At 34.8% G+C, this 19,365-nt stretch overlaps 1 protein-coding gene and 1 pseudogene across 2 annotated transcripts in view; one reads left to right on the forward strand and one right to left on the reverse strand.

The window, feature by feature from the left end:
• Positions 1 to 19,365, forward strand: part of SOS2 (SOS Ras/Rho guanine nucleotide exchange factor 2) — an 87,581-nt gene that overhangs the window by 21,563 nt on the left and 46,653 nt on the right. For both annotated transcript variants that reach the window (XM_037016318.2, XM_073211280.1), the window contains exons 2-4: positions 14,146 to 14,271; positions 16,618 to 16,749; positions 17,601 to 17,765. In XM_037016318.2, coding sequence (XP_036872213.1) covers positions 14,146 to 14,271; positions 16,618 to 16,749; positions 17,601 to 17,765 — 423 coding nt within the window. The remainder of the gene's footprint in view (positions 1 to 14,145; positions 14,272 to 16,617; positions 16,750 to 17,600; positions 17,766 to 19,365) is intronic.
• LOC108391893 (NADH dehydrogenase [ubiquinone] 1 alpha subcomplex subunit 5 pseudogene) lies at positions 12,206 to 14,131 on the reverse strand (annotated as a pseudogene).

Here is a 19,365-nt window from a genome sequence, read left to right on the forward strand (position 1 = left end):
TTTGCTTTTTGTTTGTAGAGGTGCGTGAGCTCTTTATATGCTTTGGGTGTCAACCCTTTATTGGATCTTTCATTTATGAATATACTTTCCCATACTGTAGGATGCCTTTTTGTTCTCTTGGTGGTGTCCTTTGCTGTACAGAAGCTTTTCAGCTTGATATAGTCCCACTTGTTCATTTTTGCGTTTGTTTCCCTTGCCTGTGGAGATATGTTCATGAAGAAGTCACTCATGTTTATGTCCAAGAGATTTTTGCCCATGTTTTCCTCCAAGAGTTTTATGGTTTCATGACTTACATTCAGGTCTTTGATCCATTTTGAATTTACTTTTGTGTATGGGGTTAGACAGTGATCCAGTTTCATTCTCTTACATGTAGCTGTCCAGTTTTGCCAACAACAACTGTTGAAGACGCTGTCATTTCTCCATTGTATGTCCATGGGTCCTTTATCATATATTAATTGACCGTATTTGCTTGGGTTAATGTCTGGACTCTCTATTCTGTTCCACTGGTAGGTGGGTCTGTTCTTGTGTCAGTACCAAATTGTCTTGATTACTGTGGCTTTGTAGTACAGCTTGAAGTTGGGAAGCGAGATGCCCCCTGCTTTATTCTTCTTCCTCAGGATTACTTTGGCTGTTCGGGGTCTTTTGTGGTTCAATATGAATTTTAAAACTCTTTGTTCCAGTTCCTTGAAGAATGTTATTGGTATTTTGATAGGCATTGCATCGAATCTGTAGATTGCTTTAGGCAGGATGGCCATTTTGACAATATTAATTCTTCCTAGCCAAGAGCATGGGATGAATTTCCATCTGTTAGTGTCCCCTTTAATTTCTCTTAAGAATGTCTTGTAGTTTTCAGGGTATAGGTCTTTAACTTTCTTGGTTAGGTTTATTCATAGGTATTTTATTCTTTTTGATGCAATTGTGAATGGAATTGTTTTCCTGATTTCTCTGTCTGCTAGGTAATCATTAGAGTATAGGAAATCAACAGATTTCTGTGTATTAATTTTGTATCCTGCAACTTTGCTGAATTCAGATACTAGTTCTAATAGTTTTGGAGTGGAGTCTTTAGGGTTTTTTATATACAATATCATGTTATCTGCAAATAGTGACAGTTTAATTTCTTCTTACCAATCTGGATTCCTTGTATTTCTTTATTTTGTCTGATTGCCGTGGCTAGGACCTCCAGTACTATGTTAAATAACAGTGGGGAGAGTGGGCATCCCTGTCTAGTTCCCGATCTCAGAGGAAAAGCTTTCAGCTTCTTGCTGTTCAGTATAATGTTGGCTGTGGGTTTATCATATATGGCCTTTATTATGTTGAGATACTTGCCCTCTATTCCTATTTTGCTGAGGGTTTTTATCATGAATTGATGTTGAATTTTGTCAAATGCTTTTTCAGCATCTATGGAAATGATCATTTGGTTTATGTCCTTCTTTTTGTTAATATGGTGGATGATATTGATGGATTTTCAAATGTTGTAGCATCCTTTCATCCCTGCGATGAATCCCACTTGATCATGGTGTATGATCCTCTTGATGTATTTTTGAATTCGGTTTGCTAATATTTTGTTGAGTATTTTTGCATCTATGTTCATCAGGGATATTGGTCTGTAATTTTCTTTTTTGGTGGAGTCTTTGCCTCATTTTGGTATTAGAGTGATGCTGGCTTCATAGAATGAGTTTGGAAGTATTCCCTCCTCTTCTATATTTTGGAAAACTTTAAGGAGAATGTGTGTTATGTCTTCTCTGTATGTCTGATTAAATTCAGCGGTGAATCCATCTGGTCCAGAGGTTTGTTCTTGGGTAGTTTTTTGATTACCGCTTCAATTTCTTTGCTGGTAATTGGTCTGTTTAGATTTTCTGTTTCTTTCTTGGTCAGTCTTGGAAGGTTCTATTTTTCTAGGAAGTTGTCAATTTCTTCTAGGTTTTCCAGCTTGTTAGGATAAAGATTTTCATAGTATTCTCTAATAATTCTTTGTATTTCTGTGGGGTCCAATGTGATTTTTCCTTTCTCATTTCTGATTCTGTTAATGTGTGTAGATTCTCTTTTTCTCTTAATATGTCTGGCTAGGGGCTCATTTATTTTGTTTTCTCAAAGAATCGACTCTTGGTTTCATTGATTTATTTCTATTATTTTATTGTTCTCAATTTATTTATTTTTTCTCTGATCTTTATTATGTCTCTCCTTCTGCTGACTTTGGACTTCATTTGTTCTTCTTTTTCCAGTTTCAGTAATTATGACTTTAAACTATTCATTTGGGAATGTTCTTCCTTCTTTAGATAGGCCTGGATTGCTATGTACTGTCCTCTTAGAATTGCCTTCGCTGTGTCCCATAGAAGCTGGGGCTTTATGCTGTCTGTGTCATTTGTCTCCATATATTGCTTGATCTCTGTTTTTATTGCTGTGTCCCACAGAAGCTGGGACTTTATGTTGTCGGTATCATTTCTCTCCATATATTGCTTGATCTCTGTTTTTATTTGGTCATTGATCCATTGGTTATTTAGAAGCATGTTGTTAAGCCTCCATGTATTTATGAGCCTTTTTGTTTTCTCTGTACAATTAATTTCTAGTTATATGCCTTTGTGGTCTGAGAAGTTGGTTGGTAGAATTTCAGTCTTTTTGAATTTACTAAGGCTCTTTTTGTGGCCTAGTATGTGATCTATTCTGGAGAATGTTCCATGTGCACTTGAGAAGATTGTGTATCTTGCTGCTTTTGGGTGTAGGGTTCTGTAGATGTCTGTTAAGTCCATCTGTTCTAGTGTGTTGTTCAGTGCCACCATGTCCTTACTTATTTTCTGTCTGGTGGATCTGTCCTTTGGAGTGAGTGGTGTGTTGAAGTCTCCTAGAACAAATGCATTGCATTCTATTTCCTCCTTTAATTCTGTTATTATTTGTTTCATATATATTGGTGCCCCTGTATTGGTTGCATATATATTTATAATGGTTATTTCCTCTTGTAGGGCTGACCCCTTTATCATTATGTAGTGCCCTTCTTTATCTCTTGTTACTTTCTTTCTTTTGAAGTCTATTTCATCTGATATAGTACTGCTACACCTGCTTTTGATACAGGACTCCCTATTGTTTGCATGAAATACCTTTTTCTATCCCTTGACTTTTAGTCTGCATATGTCTTTGGGTTTGAGTTGAGTCTCTTGTAAGCAGCATATAGATGGGTACTGCTTTTTTATCCATTCTGTTACTCTGTGTCTTTTGATTGGTGTATTCAGGCCATTTACATTTAGAGTAATTATTGAGAGATATGTACTTATTGCCATTGCAGGCTTTAGATTTGTGGTTACCAAAGGTTCAAGGTTAGCTACTTTACTATCTGTCTAACTTAACTCACTTAATAAAGTATTGTAAGCACAGTCTGATGATTCTTTTCCTCCCTTCTTATTTCTCCTCCTCCAATATAAATTTGTGTTTCCTTTGACTCCTTTTGTGAGTAGTTGATTTTATTTTTTTACGTTTAGTTAGTATTTGGTTGGTCTGCTTTCTTTGCTGTGATTTGATTTTCTCTGGTGACATCTATTTAGCCTTAGGAGTGCTTCCATCTAGAGCAGTCCCTCTAAAATACCCAGTAGAGGTGGTTTGTGGGAGGCAAATTCCCTCAACTTTTGCTTGTCTGGCAATTGTTTAATCCCTCCTTCATATTTAAATGATAATCATGCTGGACACAGTATTCTTGGTTCATGCCCCTTCTGTTTCATTGCATTAAATATATCATGCCATTTTCTTCTGGCCTGTAAGGTTTCTGTTGAGAAGTCTGATGATAGCCTGATGGGTTTTCCTTTGTAGGTGACCTTTTTTCTCTCTCTGGCAGCCTTTAATACTCTGTCTTTGTCTTTGATCTTTGCCATTTTACTTATTATATGTCTTGTGTTGTCCTCCTTGGGTCCCTTGTGGTGGGATTTCTGTGGGCCTGCATGGTCTGAGAGACTATTTCCTCCCCCAGTTTGGGGAAGTTTTCAGCAATTATTTCTTCAAATACACTTTCTATCCCTTTTTCTCTCTCTTCTTCTGTTACCCCTATTATGTGAATATTGTTCCATTTGGATTGGTCACACAGTTCTCTTAATATTCTTTCATTCCTGGAGATCCTTTTATCTCTCTCTGCATCAGCTTCTCTGTGTTCCTGTTCTCTGATTTCTATTCCATTAACGGCCTCTTGCACCTCATCCAGTCTGCTCTTAAGTCCTTCCAGAGATTGTTATATTTCTGTGTTCTCCCTCTGTACTTGCTCCTTTAGCTCTTGCATATTTCTCTAGATCCATCAGCATGGTTATGACCTTTATTTTGAATTCTTTTTCAGGGAGATTGGTTAAGTCTATCTCCCCAGGCTCTCTCTCAGGGGTTGTCTCGGTAATTTTGAACTGGACCAAATTCTTCTGCCTTTTTCATGGTGATAAAGGTAGCTGTATGCAGGTAGCGTGTGTGTCAGCTGGGAGAACAAAGTCCATTCCTGCTTGCTAGTCACCTTGCCCTTCTCCGCTGCCTGTGTTGCTTACCCGCAATCCTGGAGCAGCCTCTGGGTTAATTCTCTAAGATGCTGTGGGTGGGATCTCAGTCAGACTAGTGCAGAGCCCTGTGGGGAGTGGCAGGCCTGCTGGGTGTGCTCTCCTATGAAAGCGGCACCTCTGCCAGGCAGCTGTGTACTGGCGGTGGCCTTTGGGTCTGGCCCCAGAGGCTGTGTGCCAGGGTGAGATTCTGGGTGGCTGCTTGGGGTGCGGCTGCTCCTGGGCCACTCCTCAACCACTGCTGCCGGCTCCTGTGGGCTGCTCCCTGGCTGGCCTCTCTGGCACTGCTGCCGCCACCACCACAGGCTCCCGTGGCCCACTCCCGGGCCCCTCTGGCACCTCTGCTGCTTTGCGTGGGCCACTCCCAGGCCTCTCTGATGCTGCTGCTGCTGGCTCGCACAGACCACTCCTGGGCTGCTCTAGTGCTGCCACCATCAGCGTGTGCGGCCACTCCCCCACTACTGGGCCAGTGTGTTGGGGTCCGCGCCAGTTGGAGGAATGACTGGCAGGCTGCTTATTGCCGTGAGGGGCTTCAGAGCTGCGCTGCCAACACAGGGGTTAGGTCGCCTAGAGTTCCCCAGGATTCCCAGATGCTTGGATGAGTGTGCCAGGATGACTTCGTCCATCTGTGAGGTCCCTGTCCCTTTAAGACTTGCTAAAAGCACTCCCTTTTCTTTTGTCCCAGGGATGCTGGTTGTGGGGACCTGCTCCCAGATTTTACTTTTCCGTTTCTCTAATATCCAGCACACCGTGCACCGTGTGTCTGCGCTCCTGGTGTGGATTTCTAGAGCTGGTTGTTTAGCAGTCCTGGGCTTTCACTCCCTCCCCGCTCCGACTCCTTTCTTCCTGTTGGGGGCTGGGGGGTGCGGAGCACTCGGTTCCTGCCAGGCCGCAGCTTGTATCTTACCCCCTTTGTGTGATGGTGAGTTCTTTCAGATGTAGATGTAGCCTGGCTGTTGTACTGTATCCACTGGTGTCTCTTTTAGGAATAGTTATTTGTTGTATTTTCAAAAATATATATGTTTTTGGGAGGAGATTTCTGCCGAGCTACTCATGCCACCATCTTGGCTCCTCCAGCTTTTTTTTTTAAATGAAGTATCATTGATGTGCAAATCTTATATTTGTTTCAGGTATTCAACATAGTGGTTTATCAGTTACCCACATTAATAAATCCTCACTCCCATCAGTGCAGTTACTATCTGTCAACATAGAAAGATGTTACAGAATCTTTGGCTATATTCTCTATGCTGTACTACCATCCCTGTGACCAACTTATATTATGATTGAGAATTTTTGTGCCCCTTTATGCCCCTCACCCTCTCCACCCCCCCACCCCAATCCCTCCCCATTGTGACCATCAGTCGCTTCTCAGTGTCTGTGAGTCTACTGCTATTTTGTTCATTTGTGTTGTATTGTTTTTATATTTCACAAATAAGTGAAATCCTATGGTATTTGTCTTTCTCAACCTGGCTTATTTCACTTAGCATAATACTCTGTAGGTCCATCCATGTTGTTGCAAATGGAAGGGTTTCTTTTTTATATGGCTGAATAATATTCCATTGGGTGTATGTACTACATCTTTTTTATCTATTTATCTACTGATGGACACTTAGGTTGCTTCCATATCTTGGCTATTGCAAACAGTGGTGATAAACATAGGGGTGCACATACCTTTTCGAATCAGAGATTTTGTTTTCTTCGGTTAAATTCCTAGAAGTGGAATTACTGGTTTGTATGGTATTTCTATTTTTAGTTATTTGAGGAATCTCCATACTGCTTTGCACAGTGGCTGCACCAATTTCCATTCCCACCAATAGTATAGGAGTGTTCTTTGGCACCTGGCTTTTATGTAAGGATGTTATAAGAAACAGCATTATGAATTTCACCGCTTAACTTCCAATATAAATGTTTTATATTAAAAAAGGAAAGTCTTTTTTTATTCTATTGATCTAATAGAAATATATGGCAAGATGTAATTAAGTTTCCACTTGTTGTGTTAAGGAAGTGCAGGATGTAAGAGGAGATGCTTATTTTTCCCAAATCTATTTTGAATTTATTAAAAAAAATATAAAGCCTAGCTTTTTGGATGTTGGTCCTATATGAATTTCTGCCTTAGTTAAATTTCTATCCAAACCTCTTCAAAAAGTAGTCTTTATTTACTGTCTCCAGTTTCATGTGTCCTTCCTTTTTACCACTTACCCTCTTCAAAATCATGTTTCTTTATAAAGTAATTTATATTTTATCAAAGTTATTCATTCAAATAAAAAGATAACTAGCTCTATAAGGCTTGCTAAGAAAAATTGCAGTATCTCCTTAGTCACAAAATATTTTGCTTTCTAAGGACAATAACTTAACTTTTCAAAGTGATTCATTTCAGTATTCTATGTCTCTAAGGAAAAATAATGTTTATTTTGCTTATTCTTGGTTTTTCTGTTTTCGGCATTATGTGTTGACTTTTTAATGTGAAAGAGAAGTTCTTTAATGCACATACACATTTCCTTTCCTCCTCCAACCTCACATACATCCTTCTCCTTATACTCCCCTCCTGCTCTGCCTTGGTTACATCTTACTTTTGGTTGAATCAGTATTCAAAGTTCATTTTATTATGACTCTAAAAGCTATTTATAGTTAAACTACTTTTCCTTTTCTACTTAACCTTTTATTTTTACTGGAGTTAATGATTGTCTTGTTTTCTTATTTACATAGTTTCTGTGTACTTACTAATTCAAGCTCAAATTTGTTACCAGTGTCTAAATACCTTATTAAGATTTTTAGATCCATACTCAACAGTTTTTCCCAGAGCCTTCTTATCTACTCATATCTGGGCTGGTGACCCTTATGTTCTTTGTACAGCCCTCACAATTTCCCTTCACCTCATCCTGGGCATTCATTTGGCCTTTTTTCTGTATTGGTTCTTTCATTTCTTCACCCTATATTTTCCTCTACCTTGATTTATACTCTTGTAGTGTAGTACCAACAATACAAACTTAATGAGAAAGAGTGCATGGGAGATAAAATATTTGACCTTGTTATGTTAAGCATGTCTTCATTTTTACCATGATGTTTGATTAATGGTTTGTTAGTATCTTTTTCCAGGTTGGAAATCTTTGCCTTCTAGCTTCTAGTGCTGTTAAAGTCTAAAACTAGTCTTATATCTACTTCTTTATAGAGGACCTGCTTCCTCCCTTCACCCTAAGACTGGTGAAGGAACACTCTCTTTGTCTCCAGTGTTCTGACATTTTAATTTCATTCATCGAGCTGGGGACTAGGAGGGCCCTTTAGACTTATTTTATTGATAAGTCAAATTTCTTAATTTTCTGTTTATTAGATGATTCTCTAACTTTTTAAAAAACTTATCTATAGTAAAATACAATATATATCCAAAAAATGCACAGAACATAAATATATTATTTAAGGTACACCTATTTAGCACTTTTCCGTATAGATCTTTCCAGAAGGTCATCGTTTTTATGATAATACTACCTTACTCTTTATAGTTTTACTATCTAAGCATGTGTCCCTAACGTTACAGTTTAACTTGGTCTGATCTTGAACTTTGTGAATGGATTTCCATTGTATGTATCCTTTTTTATCTGACTTCTTTCTGCCAACATTATTTTGAATATATATCCACATTTTATATAACTATGGTTATTCTTTTTTTTCTTCTGTATTCCATTGTATGAATATGCTATAGTTTTTCTATTCAACTCTAGATAGATATTTGAATTTCTTTCTAGGTTGGAAATAATACTAATGTTACTTATAAGCTGCCTTGTGTACATCTTCTAGTAAACTTACTTATTTCTCTAAAACAGTACTATCCAAGAGAAATATAAGGCATATATGTATTTTTAAATTTTCTCATGGCCACATTAAAAAAGTGAGAAGAAACAGATAAAATTGATTTTAATAATATATTTTATTCAATACAATCTAATCATTTTAGCATGTAATCAGTATAAAAATTAAGATATATGAGATTCTTTTTTCTTCATTAAATCTTTGATACTTGGTATGTGTTTTACATTTGCAGCCTATATCAATTCAGTGGAGCTACATTTCAGGTGCTCAATAGCCATATGTGGCTAGTACCTGCTATATAGTAATGCATAGCTCTAAAGGATATATATTTATCCTGAATAACTTAGATCTGAATATATTTATATGTCCAGTAGGAGAATTGCTAGGTAGAGGGTATGGATATCTTTGTTTTAGAAAAAAGTTTATTGAAGTGTAATTGACATACAATATCATATTAGTTTCAGGTATACAACATAGTGATTTGATATTTATCTACATTATGATTTGATCATGATAAGTCTAGTAATCATCTGTCACCATACAAAGTTTTTACAATATTGTTGACTATAGGGTATGCATATCTTGAACTTTATAGATAATGGCTAAGTTTTCTAAAGTGATTGAGTCATTTTGCACTCTGGTGGGTGTGTGAGAGTTCCGACTGTTCCATACAATCACTAACACTTGTTATTATCAAACCTTTTACTTTTGCTGTCTGGTGAGTGGGTAATAATTTTCATTGTGGTTTTAGTTTGCACTTCCCTGATTGCTAGAGAGCTAGAGCACCTTTCATGTTTATCGGTCATTTGAATTTCTTTTGTGATGTGCTGGTTTAAGTAATTTTTGCCCAATTTTTCTGTAGGGATTCTAAAATTTTCTTTCTACTGAATTTTTAGGAGTTCTTTGTGTATTCTGAATATGAACCCTTTTGTTTTATTATCACATAGATCTTCTCCAACTCTGTAACTTGCCTTTTCACTTTTTTAAAGGTGTCTTGGGGAACATAAGTTTTAAATTTTAATGCAATTAAGTTTATCAATCCTTTCCTTTATGGGTAGTAATTTTTGTGTCCTGTTGAGGAAATCCTTTCCTATCCTGAGGTCATGAAGAGGTTATCTTGTTTTATATTATCAGAATTTTATTAGGTCTCTATTCATTTAATAGGTCTAAAAAATCCAACTAGAATTGGTTTTTGTGTGAAATGTGAATAGAGTTGAGTTTCATTTTTTGCCATATGGGTATCCAATTATTTGCTATTCACCTACTTCCTCTGCCTTCCCATAAACCAACACTTTCCCCCAGCTCTGAGGTGCCAGTTTTATTGTAAATCAAGGGTCTGTACATCTGTAGGCTTATGTCTGTACTCTCTCCTGTTTAATTCATTTGTTTGTCATTATACCAATATCACATACATAATTACTACAGCTTTGTTATAAATTCCAGCAACAACTGGAGCAGGTCCTTATACTACTTAAAGAGTATATCTAATTTTCTTACCCTTTTGAATTTTCCATATAAATTTTGAAATTATCTTGTCAATTTCAGCAAAACAAGCCTTTTGTTTTTCATTTTATTAACTCCATGGCTCAGTTTGAGAAGAACAGATTTATAATATTAAGTCTAAGAATTCATGAACAGAGTATTTTATACTAAGTTTATTTAGATCTTTAATTTCTCTAAGAGTTTATAGTTTTTCCCTTATGGGTTTTGTACATCTAATTGTAAAATTTATTCTGAGGTGCATGATATATTTTTTATTCTATTGTAAATAATTATGTTTAAAAATTTTGTTTTCTAACTTCATTGGTGTCACATAGAAATAAAACTTTATTTTTTTGTAAATTAAAATTTATCTACACATTTTCCACTTTTCCTTCATGGGTGTATTAGTCTGAGGTCTCCAGAGAAACAGAAACACACACACACACACACACACACACTCTCTCTCACTCTCTGTCTCTCTCTCTCTCTCTCTCTCTCTCTCTCTCTCTCTCTCTCTCTCTCTATCTCTCTCTCTCTCTCTCACACACACACACACACACACACACACACACACACACACACACATACTTATAAGCAGAGAAGTTCAAAATCTGCAGTCAGTAATCTGAATACCCAGAGATTTGATGGTATAATTGTAGTCCAAGTTTTACTCCAAAGCAGAACTGTCTCTAAGACAGACAAAGAAAGAATTCTTTCTTACTCAGGTTCTTTTTTATATTCAGGCCTTCAACAGATTGCATGAGGTCCACCTACATGGAGGAGGGCAATCTGCTTTACTCACTCTACCAAGTCAAATGTTAATTTCACCCAGAAACACCTTTAGGGAGGCTTAGGAATAATGTTTAATCAAATACCTGGGCACCCTATGGCCCAGGCAAGTTGACACATAAATTAACTATCACAATGGAAATCGAATCATCTGTAAATGTGTTTCTTCCTTTCTAATTCTTACACTTTTCTTTTTTCTTGGTCTACTCCATCAGCCGGGACCTCCAGTACAATGTGGAATGGAAATGATAATAGCTAGTATCCTTGCCTTTTTCCTGATCTCAAAAGGAAGCCTTTCAGTATTTCACCACTATGATGTTTATTGTAGCTTTTTTGTAGATTTCATTTACCAAATTATAAGTTCTGTAGGAGAGTTTATCATGAATGGATGTTAAATTTTTTCAGATCTTTGAGTTTATCATTGTCATACTGTTTTTGAGATTACTAGTGTTTTTTTTAATCTGTTATCACTTGATTTTCCAACATTAAACCAACTTTACATTGCTGGGATAAACCAACTTGGTCATGTTATATAGTTTTTTAAATTAATTATGGACTTCAGTTAGTTGGTATTTTATTTAGGCTTTTGTTTGTACGTTCATTAGCGATGGGCTATACTTTTCATTTTTCTTCTTGAGGTTTTTTTTTTCTTTTAGTATTTATTTAGCATCCAATTTACACCTCTCTAAGGGGTGAAATATATTAGAAAAAAGAAACACACATGCCCGTGCACACATACAGCAACACAAAAACCCAAAGTACTGCCTCTGAAGGTAAAAACTATCAAGTTCAACTAAGTACTCAGAAAAGATAAGGGGCTAGGAAGAAAGGTGAGGATGTCTGAAAAATAATTTTACTTTGTTTAACCTGAAATTTGCCAACTGCTTCTTGCCTTGAGCAACAGTTATCTTCTGTTTGATACCCAGTGGCACTTAGACTGGAAACTCTGTGGAAACTACTTAGTGATTCTACTTTGAAGTTATAACCGTACAACTAACATGTTTTGAATATAAGCCTATCCATATGATGAATATACTTCAGGAATTCTTCTCTCTTCTTTCACAGAAATTATATCTCTGTCCTGATGTAAAGGAAAAGGAAAAGATTTTCCAATTACCACTGAAAATAAGGAATCTTTCAGATACCTTCCTTAACTGTACAGTTCTAATTTGATGGTTTTTTACTCCTACTACTTCACTTCAAACAGTGACCTATAAAAGTTTGTTTAAATAACAGTAATAAGTAATTTTTCTGTATTTTCAGAATAAAAAAAATTAAATGGTGTGTTGAAGGTACTACTAAAAATACTTCACTTTGCAAATAAGGCCTCTGCATTGAAAATCTATAAGAATTTTTCTAGTTAATTTTCAAATCTTCCCACAACCTCTCTATTTAAAAAAATACCATCTTTGAAGTAATTTTAATGAATGCTTTCCAAAACAAAAACTGATTCAGCATCCCTTTTACCATAATTACCAATTTTAACAAGTCTCCTAAATATGTTCTGCATTAATTTTCTTGGTTATAGGTTGTTAACAGTATGGATACATTTTTAATATTAACAGAGCATTTAAATAGATCAGTTTCCCATCAGCACACAAGTCATTTAATGATGATTATATTGGCCATTTCCATTTCCTGGCTGGCAGGAGACTTCCACTAAAGGCTCCTATGGTTTCCACTGTGTCATTTTTCTCACCAGACTTAGTTCCTGTTCAGCCTGAAGAATCACCCCTTCTATTTGGCCACTCTGAAGTTGTCTTCTAATTTTTTAACATCTGGTTCCACTTTAACCATTTCCAGCTTCTCATTTGTAATCTGTTCTGTATACTTCCCATATGCTGCATTTTTAGGAATCTACTGAAGAACATCAAGAATCTTTGTGTACAATATTTTTAGCCTCTTGTGTGGACTCTCACATACAGCTGATTCCACAAGGCCTGTGGCCTTCAGCAAACCCACCATGACAGTACCAACAAGCCAGGGGCATGCAGCCCTCTCTTTTAGTGTTTATGTCAGGGCTAACCTCAGAATAAGTTGGGAAGTCTTATTTTGTTATTTTTCTATTTTCTGGGAAAGTTTGCTTAAGATTATTGCATTTCTTCCTTAAGTGTTTAATAGGTTGGTTGATGCAGTCATCTTAGCCCATATGGTGAGCTATAAAAGCAAGTCTCAAGAAATTAAAAAAAATAGAAATCAGAGAAAGTATGTTTTCTGACCACAATGTGGTTATTCTAGAAATCAATAAAAAGATAACTTAAAAAAATACCATATGTTTACACATTAAGAAATATACTTCTAAATTCTAAAGCTCAAAGAAGAAACCATAATGGAAATTAGAAGCTGTTTTGAACTGATGATTTTTTAAAATCCCATATGAAAATCTGTGGGTTTTTTTACAAAAGTAGTCTTAGAAAAACTTAGAGGAAACATACATACTACAAAAGAAGAAAGGTTGGTAAATAATGAACTAAGTATGTATCTCAAGAAGTTAGAAAAAGGAACTAAGTAAAAAGCAGAAGAAAAATGAAGATGAAACATATAAATAAATATAAAACTAACAAAATAGAAAGAATCAACAAAGTCAATTGTTGGTCCTTGAAAAGATTAATAAAATTGATAAATTTCTTGGGAGACCGATAAGAAAAAGAATGAACATACAGACAACTAATATTAGGAATGAAGGAAGGGACTTTACTAGAGATCCTATGATCTTACAAAAAACAAGAGGCTATAATGAATAATTTCATACTGAATTTTGAGAATTTAGATGAAGTAGTCAACTTCATGCTATTTTCTTTGTGGGAAGGTTTTTAATTAATAAGTTTTTAAAAATAACTATGAAACTATTTAAATTTTCTATTAACTTTTTATGTCAGTGGCACTGATATCCTTCTAATACCATGGCATATAAAGTTAGAGCAATACTTACTACTCCAATCATTCTTTCAACAAATATTTACATGACATCTGCTATATGCTAGGCACTGTCTTTTACTTCACTCCTCATATCCAGTACAACTAGGTTATTTTTTAGGACAGATTTCTAGGTTCTAACTTTAGGAAATTTAACAAGGCTCAGCCCAGCTATCTGTTGACAATAAGGAGCATATGCCATTGTAAAAGAAAGCTGACTAGCACCTACTTGGCAGAGCAGCTCTATAATTGTTAAGTAGTACGGTCCTTCAGAGATACTTCTATTGCTGGGATTCATGACCTAGTTAGTATTCATAGACTTCTAGTAGACCTATTAGTTAACTTCAGGGTATTCATGATTCCTCTGAAATTGTATAGAATATTTATGTGTATATGCTTCTTTGGTGGTAAGGAGGAATGGCTTTCAGTAGATTTTCAAAGGGTACAAAAAAATTTAAAAGACACTGGTCTATGAGTTAAGAAAAATTTAAGAGACCAACAAATACAGGGCTATTTTCCCATACTTTTTGTGTTTTATGTCTGTTTGAATAATGTTCTGAATTATATGTAATATTCTCTGACTGTTGTTCAATAAATATTATTTGGACTGTAATGTAACTGAGAACTTTTTTATTTAAAGGTTCAGGAGCAAGTACATCCTAATCTCTCAGCTAATGAAGAATCTCTCTATTATATTGAAGAACTGATTTTTCAGCTGCTTAATAAATTATGCATGGCCCAACCAAGGACTGTTCAAGATGTGGAGGTAAAAACTATTTTGTTATTTAAAAAAGTCACTGAACCACTGTACAAATTAACTCTTCTATCTAAATCTGTATCATTCTAAATTACTGTAGAAAGTAAAACCCTTGAAATCATATGTGGAATATATGGTCAGTTCATTTTCAACAAAGATATCAAGGCAAATCAATGTGTAAAGGAAGGTGTTTCAGCAAAAGCAGTGCTAAAAAAGTGAATAAATTTGTGGGAGGAAAACTCTTGAAATCTAACTCACACAAAAATGAATTCTAGGTGGATCATAGTCTTAAACATAAAAAGCTAAACTATAAAGTTCCTAGAAGAAAAATTACTGGAGAATATCTTCATAACTTGGGGTTAAGCAAATACATTTTTGCAGAGGACTCAAAACACAGTAAGTACTAAGGAATAAAGTTGATGAGAAATAAAAAAGATGCAAGTCACAGACTAGGAGAAAACATTTCCACTATATATTCCTTACACAGCATTTGTATCCAGAATATGTTAAAAACTACAAATCAATAATAAAAAGATACTCCTTTCCCTAGATGGGCAAAAGTCTTGACAGACACTTAATAAAGTAAGATATACTAATGGCCAATAAGCACCTGAAAAGGTGCTCAAGCTTGTAAGTCATCAAGGAACTAGAAATTAAAAACCACAATACCATTTCACACCCATAAAAGGCATAAAATTAAAGACTGATAACACCAAATGTTCATGAGATGTAGAGCAACTTACACATTACTAGTGGGAGTCTAAATGGTATATAACACTTTGGAAGATTGGCATTTTCTTGTAAAATTAAATATGTATCTAGCCTATGACCCAGCAATTTTCCTCCTAGATATTTAACCCTAGAGAAATGAAAATATATGTTCACAAAGAGACTTATGCATGAATATTGAAGCAGTTTTATTCATAGTAGTCAAATATTGGAAACAATTCAAATTTTCATCAACAAGAAAATGGGTAAGCATTGTATACCCCTAGATTCATAAAATGTAATACTACTCATTAATAAAAGAATGAACTATTAATATGAACAATAACAAAGATGCAATTCACAGACATTATATAAAGCAAAAAAAAGCCAGACTCCAGAGAGTACATATTGTATGATACATTAATATGAAGTTCAGAAACAGATAAAATTAATGATGCCATATAATCAAGTTGGTGACTGTGTATGAAGGATGGACACTGAGGTGATAGAAATGTTCTTTATCTTGACTAGGGTGATGGTTACACAGATGTAAGCATTTTTAAAAAGTCATTGAATTGTGCACTTAAGAGCTGTGCATTTTACTGCATGTAAATAGTACCTTAATAAAGGAATTCAATAAATCTTAAGGGTATTTACTCATTGATTAAAAATATACACATATATATACCCCTAAAGATTATATATGAATTAGTGCTCAAATATTTGTTTTGGCTTGGTTACATGGGAGTATTTTTATATTTTTAGAAATATCTATCAGTATAACTTATAAAAATTACTTTGTACTATACTGTTTACATCACCTTTGTTTTGAAAATTGTTTCCATAATAAGGCAACAGTATAAAGGAAAATCTTAATTTGGAGTGATTGAGCTTTTAAGATTTTCAGGGACTTTGGGAGTTGAAGCATTTGTTTCCTTATTCTCTCCTATAAGATTTGGATATTAAATAAATGTAATGAAAGCAAACTTCTCAATAGCTAAATATGCTAATAGCTGAGAATATAATTTTAAAAATAGGAAATCCTGCTCAGTTAAAGTTGGATTCAGTTATCATTAATTCTCATTATTCATGCCAACCTGAAAGACTTGGTGGGATTGTTTTTGCCAAGAGATGTATTTCCTTAGGCCATTCTGAGCTCACAACCCACTTGATGCTCTAAGAGGCACATGATACCAATTCTGTCTAAAATTTTTCTCTATATTTGAAACTGTGAGATTAGCAAAAGGAGAGTGATTACATAATAATTAATAATAATGATCTTAAAACTTCAGCCAAGTAAATTTTAACCCTAGGAACCTTATTGTAAAATAACTGATAGAGTTTTTCATGTTAGCTTTAATCTCTTCTAATAATATTACTTTTCCCATTTCCAGTTCCATCTTAATTAGGCTTATGCTTAAAGCTTTCTGTTTAAACTTCACCTTTTTCTTTACCCATGGGAACTATATGGAAAAATCTTGGTAAGTCCTGTTGATTTTTTAAAAACAAAAATTCACTTACTACAGGAATCAGAACATGGTATGTCACTATTATCTGCTAACATGAAGGATGATAAAGTTTAATTTTGTGTTAATTTTCTATTTATGGGCACTTCTGTTAATATTAGTACTTGTGTGATCTGAACAGGAACGAGTTCAAAAGACCTTTCCTCATCCAATTGATAAGTGGGCTATTGCTGATGCACAATCTGCCATAGAGAAACGAAAACGAAGAAATCCTCTTTTATTGCCTGTGGACAAAATCCATCCTTCATTGAAGGTATAAAAAAAAAATTAAAAATTGGAAAGTTATTTGTAACAATTCTTTTTATAGTATTTATATAGTGTTTAGCAGGACCTATGTTAGTATGTGTGTGCACTTGCATAAGTATATATATATGTATTTCTTAATATGTGTACAGGGTAAAAATAAATATACTCTGATAAAGTCAGATTGCCTTTAAAATAATATTAAAAGTTAATGATAAGCAATAATTCATCTTTGTGGCATATTCTCATGATTGCTACTCCTGAGTGATTCTCAACCTTCTGTTGATTAAGAAAATATATAAAATCAAAAGCTGTGAGTTCAGAACTTTTTAAATTAATCTGTATTTATCACAGATATTTTTATATACATTGGAAAAGTAGGCTAGGGAATATTATTTAGTCTATAGAAAACATTTGGTATATGTAGATTTGACTATCCCTTTGATCATAGCAATCCCTTCCTCCCTCCCCCACTCCCATACACACATCCTCCGTAGAAACCATTGTTAATGTAGGGATATTGGTTAAAGCAAGGTCCTTGAAGATAGCAGATAATTGTCAAATGGGTTTTGGATAATGTATTACTTAAGAGGATTTCACTGAAATCCAGTCTAAGATTTCTGTAGTAGAATCAACTGTCTCTTCTTGCTTGACTCCAAAGGCAAATTTGTTAGATTAGATGTCTCTAAAAAAAATAAAAAACACCTGATAATGGGACAAGTGATTCATTTTATATTCTGTGGTGCCCGTAAGTTTAGATATTATATTTGTCTTATAGGAAGTTTATAGAAAGGAAAAATGTTAAGTGTTTAACTGATATTTGATAGTGATATTTTTTTAAATTGTTTATTTTTTCCACAGGAAGTCTTAGGATATAAAGTGGACTACCATGTGTCCCTATATATTGTGGCTGTACTGGAGTATATCTCAGCTGATATTCTGAAATTGGCTGGTAATTATGTTTTTAATATCCGACATTATGAAATATCTCAGCAGGACATTAAAGTGTCAATGTGTGCAGATAAGGTAAGTATTAAAAGGTATTGAAGCTTAACTTGAATAATAGTGACTATATGTCACTTATACCTGTCTTTTTTTTATAAATGATTATATTAGTAATTTTTATAATTCCTGGCATTGGGAGACAGAAAAATGCTGGTTACAGACCAGCCATAATATTTCCAGGTTTTTCAGCACATGACAGGATGGGAATCTCTTTTTTTTCCATTAAGAATCTCTTACCAACAGGAGAAAATATCCAAAGCCTCAAACCAGTTTAAGAAAAGTGGTTTGAATTATATATTTTTAGAGAATATATACAGAGTATTCGGGTACTTTGAATTATAAGAAGTAATTTTGAAAAATATGCTTAGTTTCACAGAATAGTTTAGTGGGTACAGGTGGAGAGGAAAAGAGTTTGCAAGCTGAAGTTACTTCCTTCTGGTAATTTTTTTGTTACCTCCTTCTTTCCTGGCTGTAAGCTACTAAAGGAAGAAATTGAGTCTTTTCTTTATTTTCCTCTCCTTTTCATCCCTTTCTACTTTTCCTCCTTTTTTTCTTACCTTTTAAATCAATCAACATTTTTGAGTACCTGTGTGCCCAGGTGCTGAACATTAAAGATAAAACACTTAGCAGTCCCTGTATTAGGAGAAATTTATTTTAGTGGGAAATAAAAATTATTGTGAACAAATGTAATTGCAGCACAATGTGATTAATACTATTATACAAATAAGTCAAAGCTGCAATGGAGAAAATGATCACTCTGGCATGGGAAGATCAGAAACAGTTCCTACAGAAGATGCCTAAAGTAGACCTCTGAGGGTAAATGATTCCCAGGGCCTGTCACATGCCAGTGGTTCTCTCCTTTGCATATCAGAAAGCTTTTAAAGAATATTGCAATTCCCTTTGACTTGGCCTGGGTTCAGCCTCCAAGCCTCAGTATTTTTTTGAAAGCATCCCATGTGATTCTGATGTACACTTATGGTGGCGATCCACTGTACCATGCCATAGTCTCAAAAATGATTTTTCACTTAAATATCATGGTAGGAATTCCTTGTTATATCTATTTTGACTTCTAAAATTATGATTACATGCAAAGTAATATAGAAAAGTATTTTATCTCAGAGTTTTCAAAAGTTGCAAGTACAATAAAAGGTACTCCCCTGTACCCTGAACCACTGGTAAGTCAATATAGTTTAGTGTGTCCTACAAACAAAAGGGTTCTCCTACATAACCGTAGTATGACAGTCAAAATACAGGAAATTAACACTGATACATTATACAATCTGATCCTGAGACCCCAATCAAGTTTTTTCAGTTGTCCCAATGATGCCCTGTTTTATAGCAGAATGTTGATTTAAAATCAGTCATGTTGATTCCAGAATCAGTCATTTATCCTTCTTCAGTCTGGAATAGTTCCTCATTCTTCCCTTAACTTTTATGACTTTGACACAAGGATTAACCAGGTATCATTTAAAACTTCCCTTTAGTTTTTTCTCATGTTTTCTCTTGATTAGATTCAGATTATAGAACTTTTTGGCAAGAATGTCATAGAGGTAATGCTGTGTTCTTGTTGCATTTGCTCACATGGCATGGGCCATTCTGATGTGTCGTCCTATTATTGATG

This window comes from Manis javanica, chromosome 8 (assembly GCF_040802235.1).
Source record: "Manis javanica isolate MJ-LG chromosome 8, MJ_LKY, whole genome shotgun sequence".
NCBI classification, from domain to species: domain Eukaryota; kingdom Metazoa; phylum Chordata; class Mammalia; order Pholidota; family Manidae; genus Manis; species Manis javanica.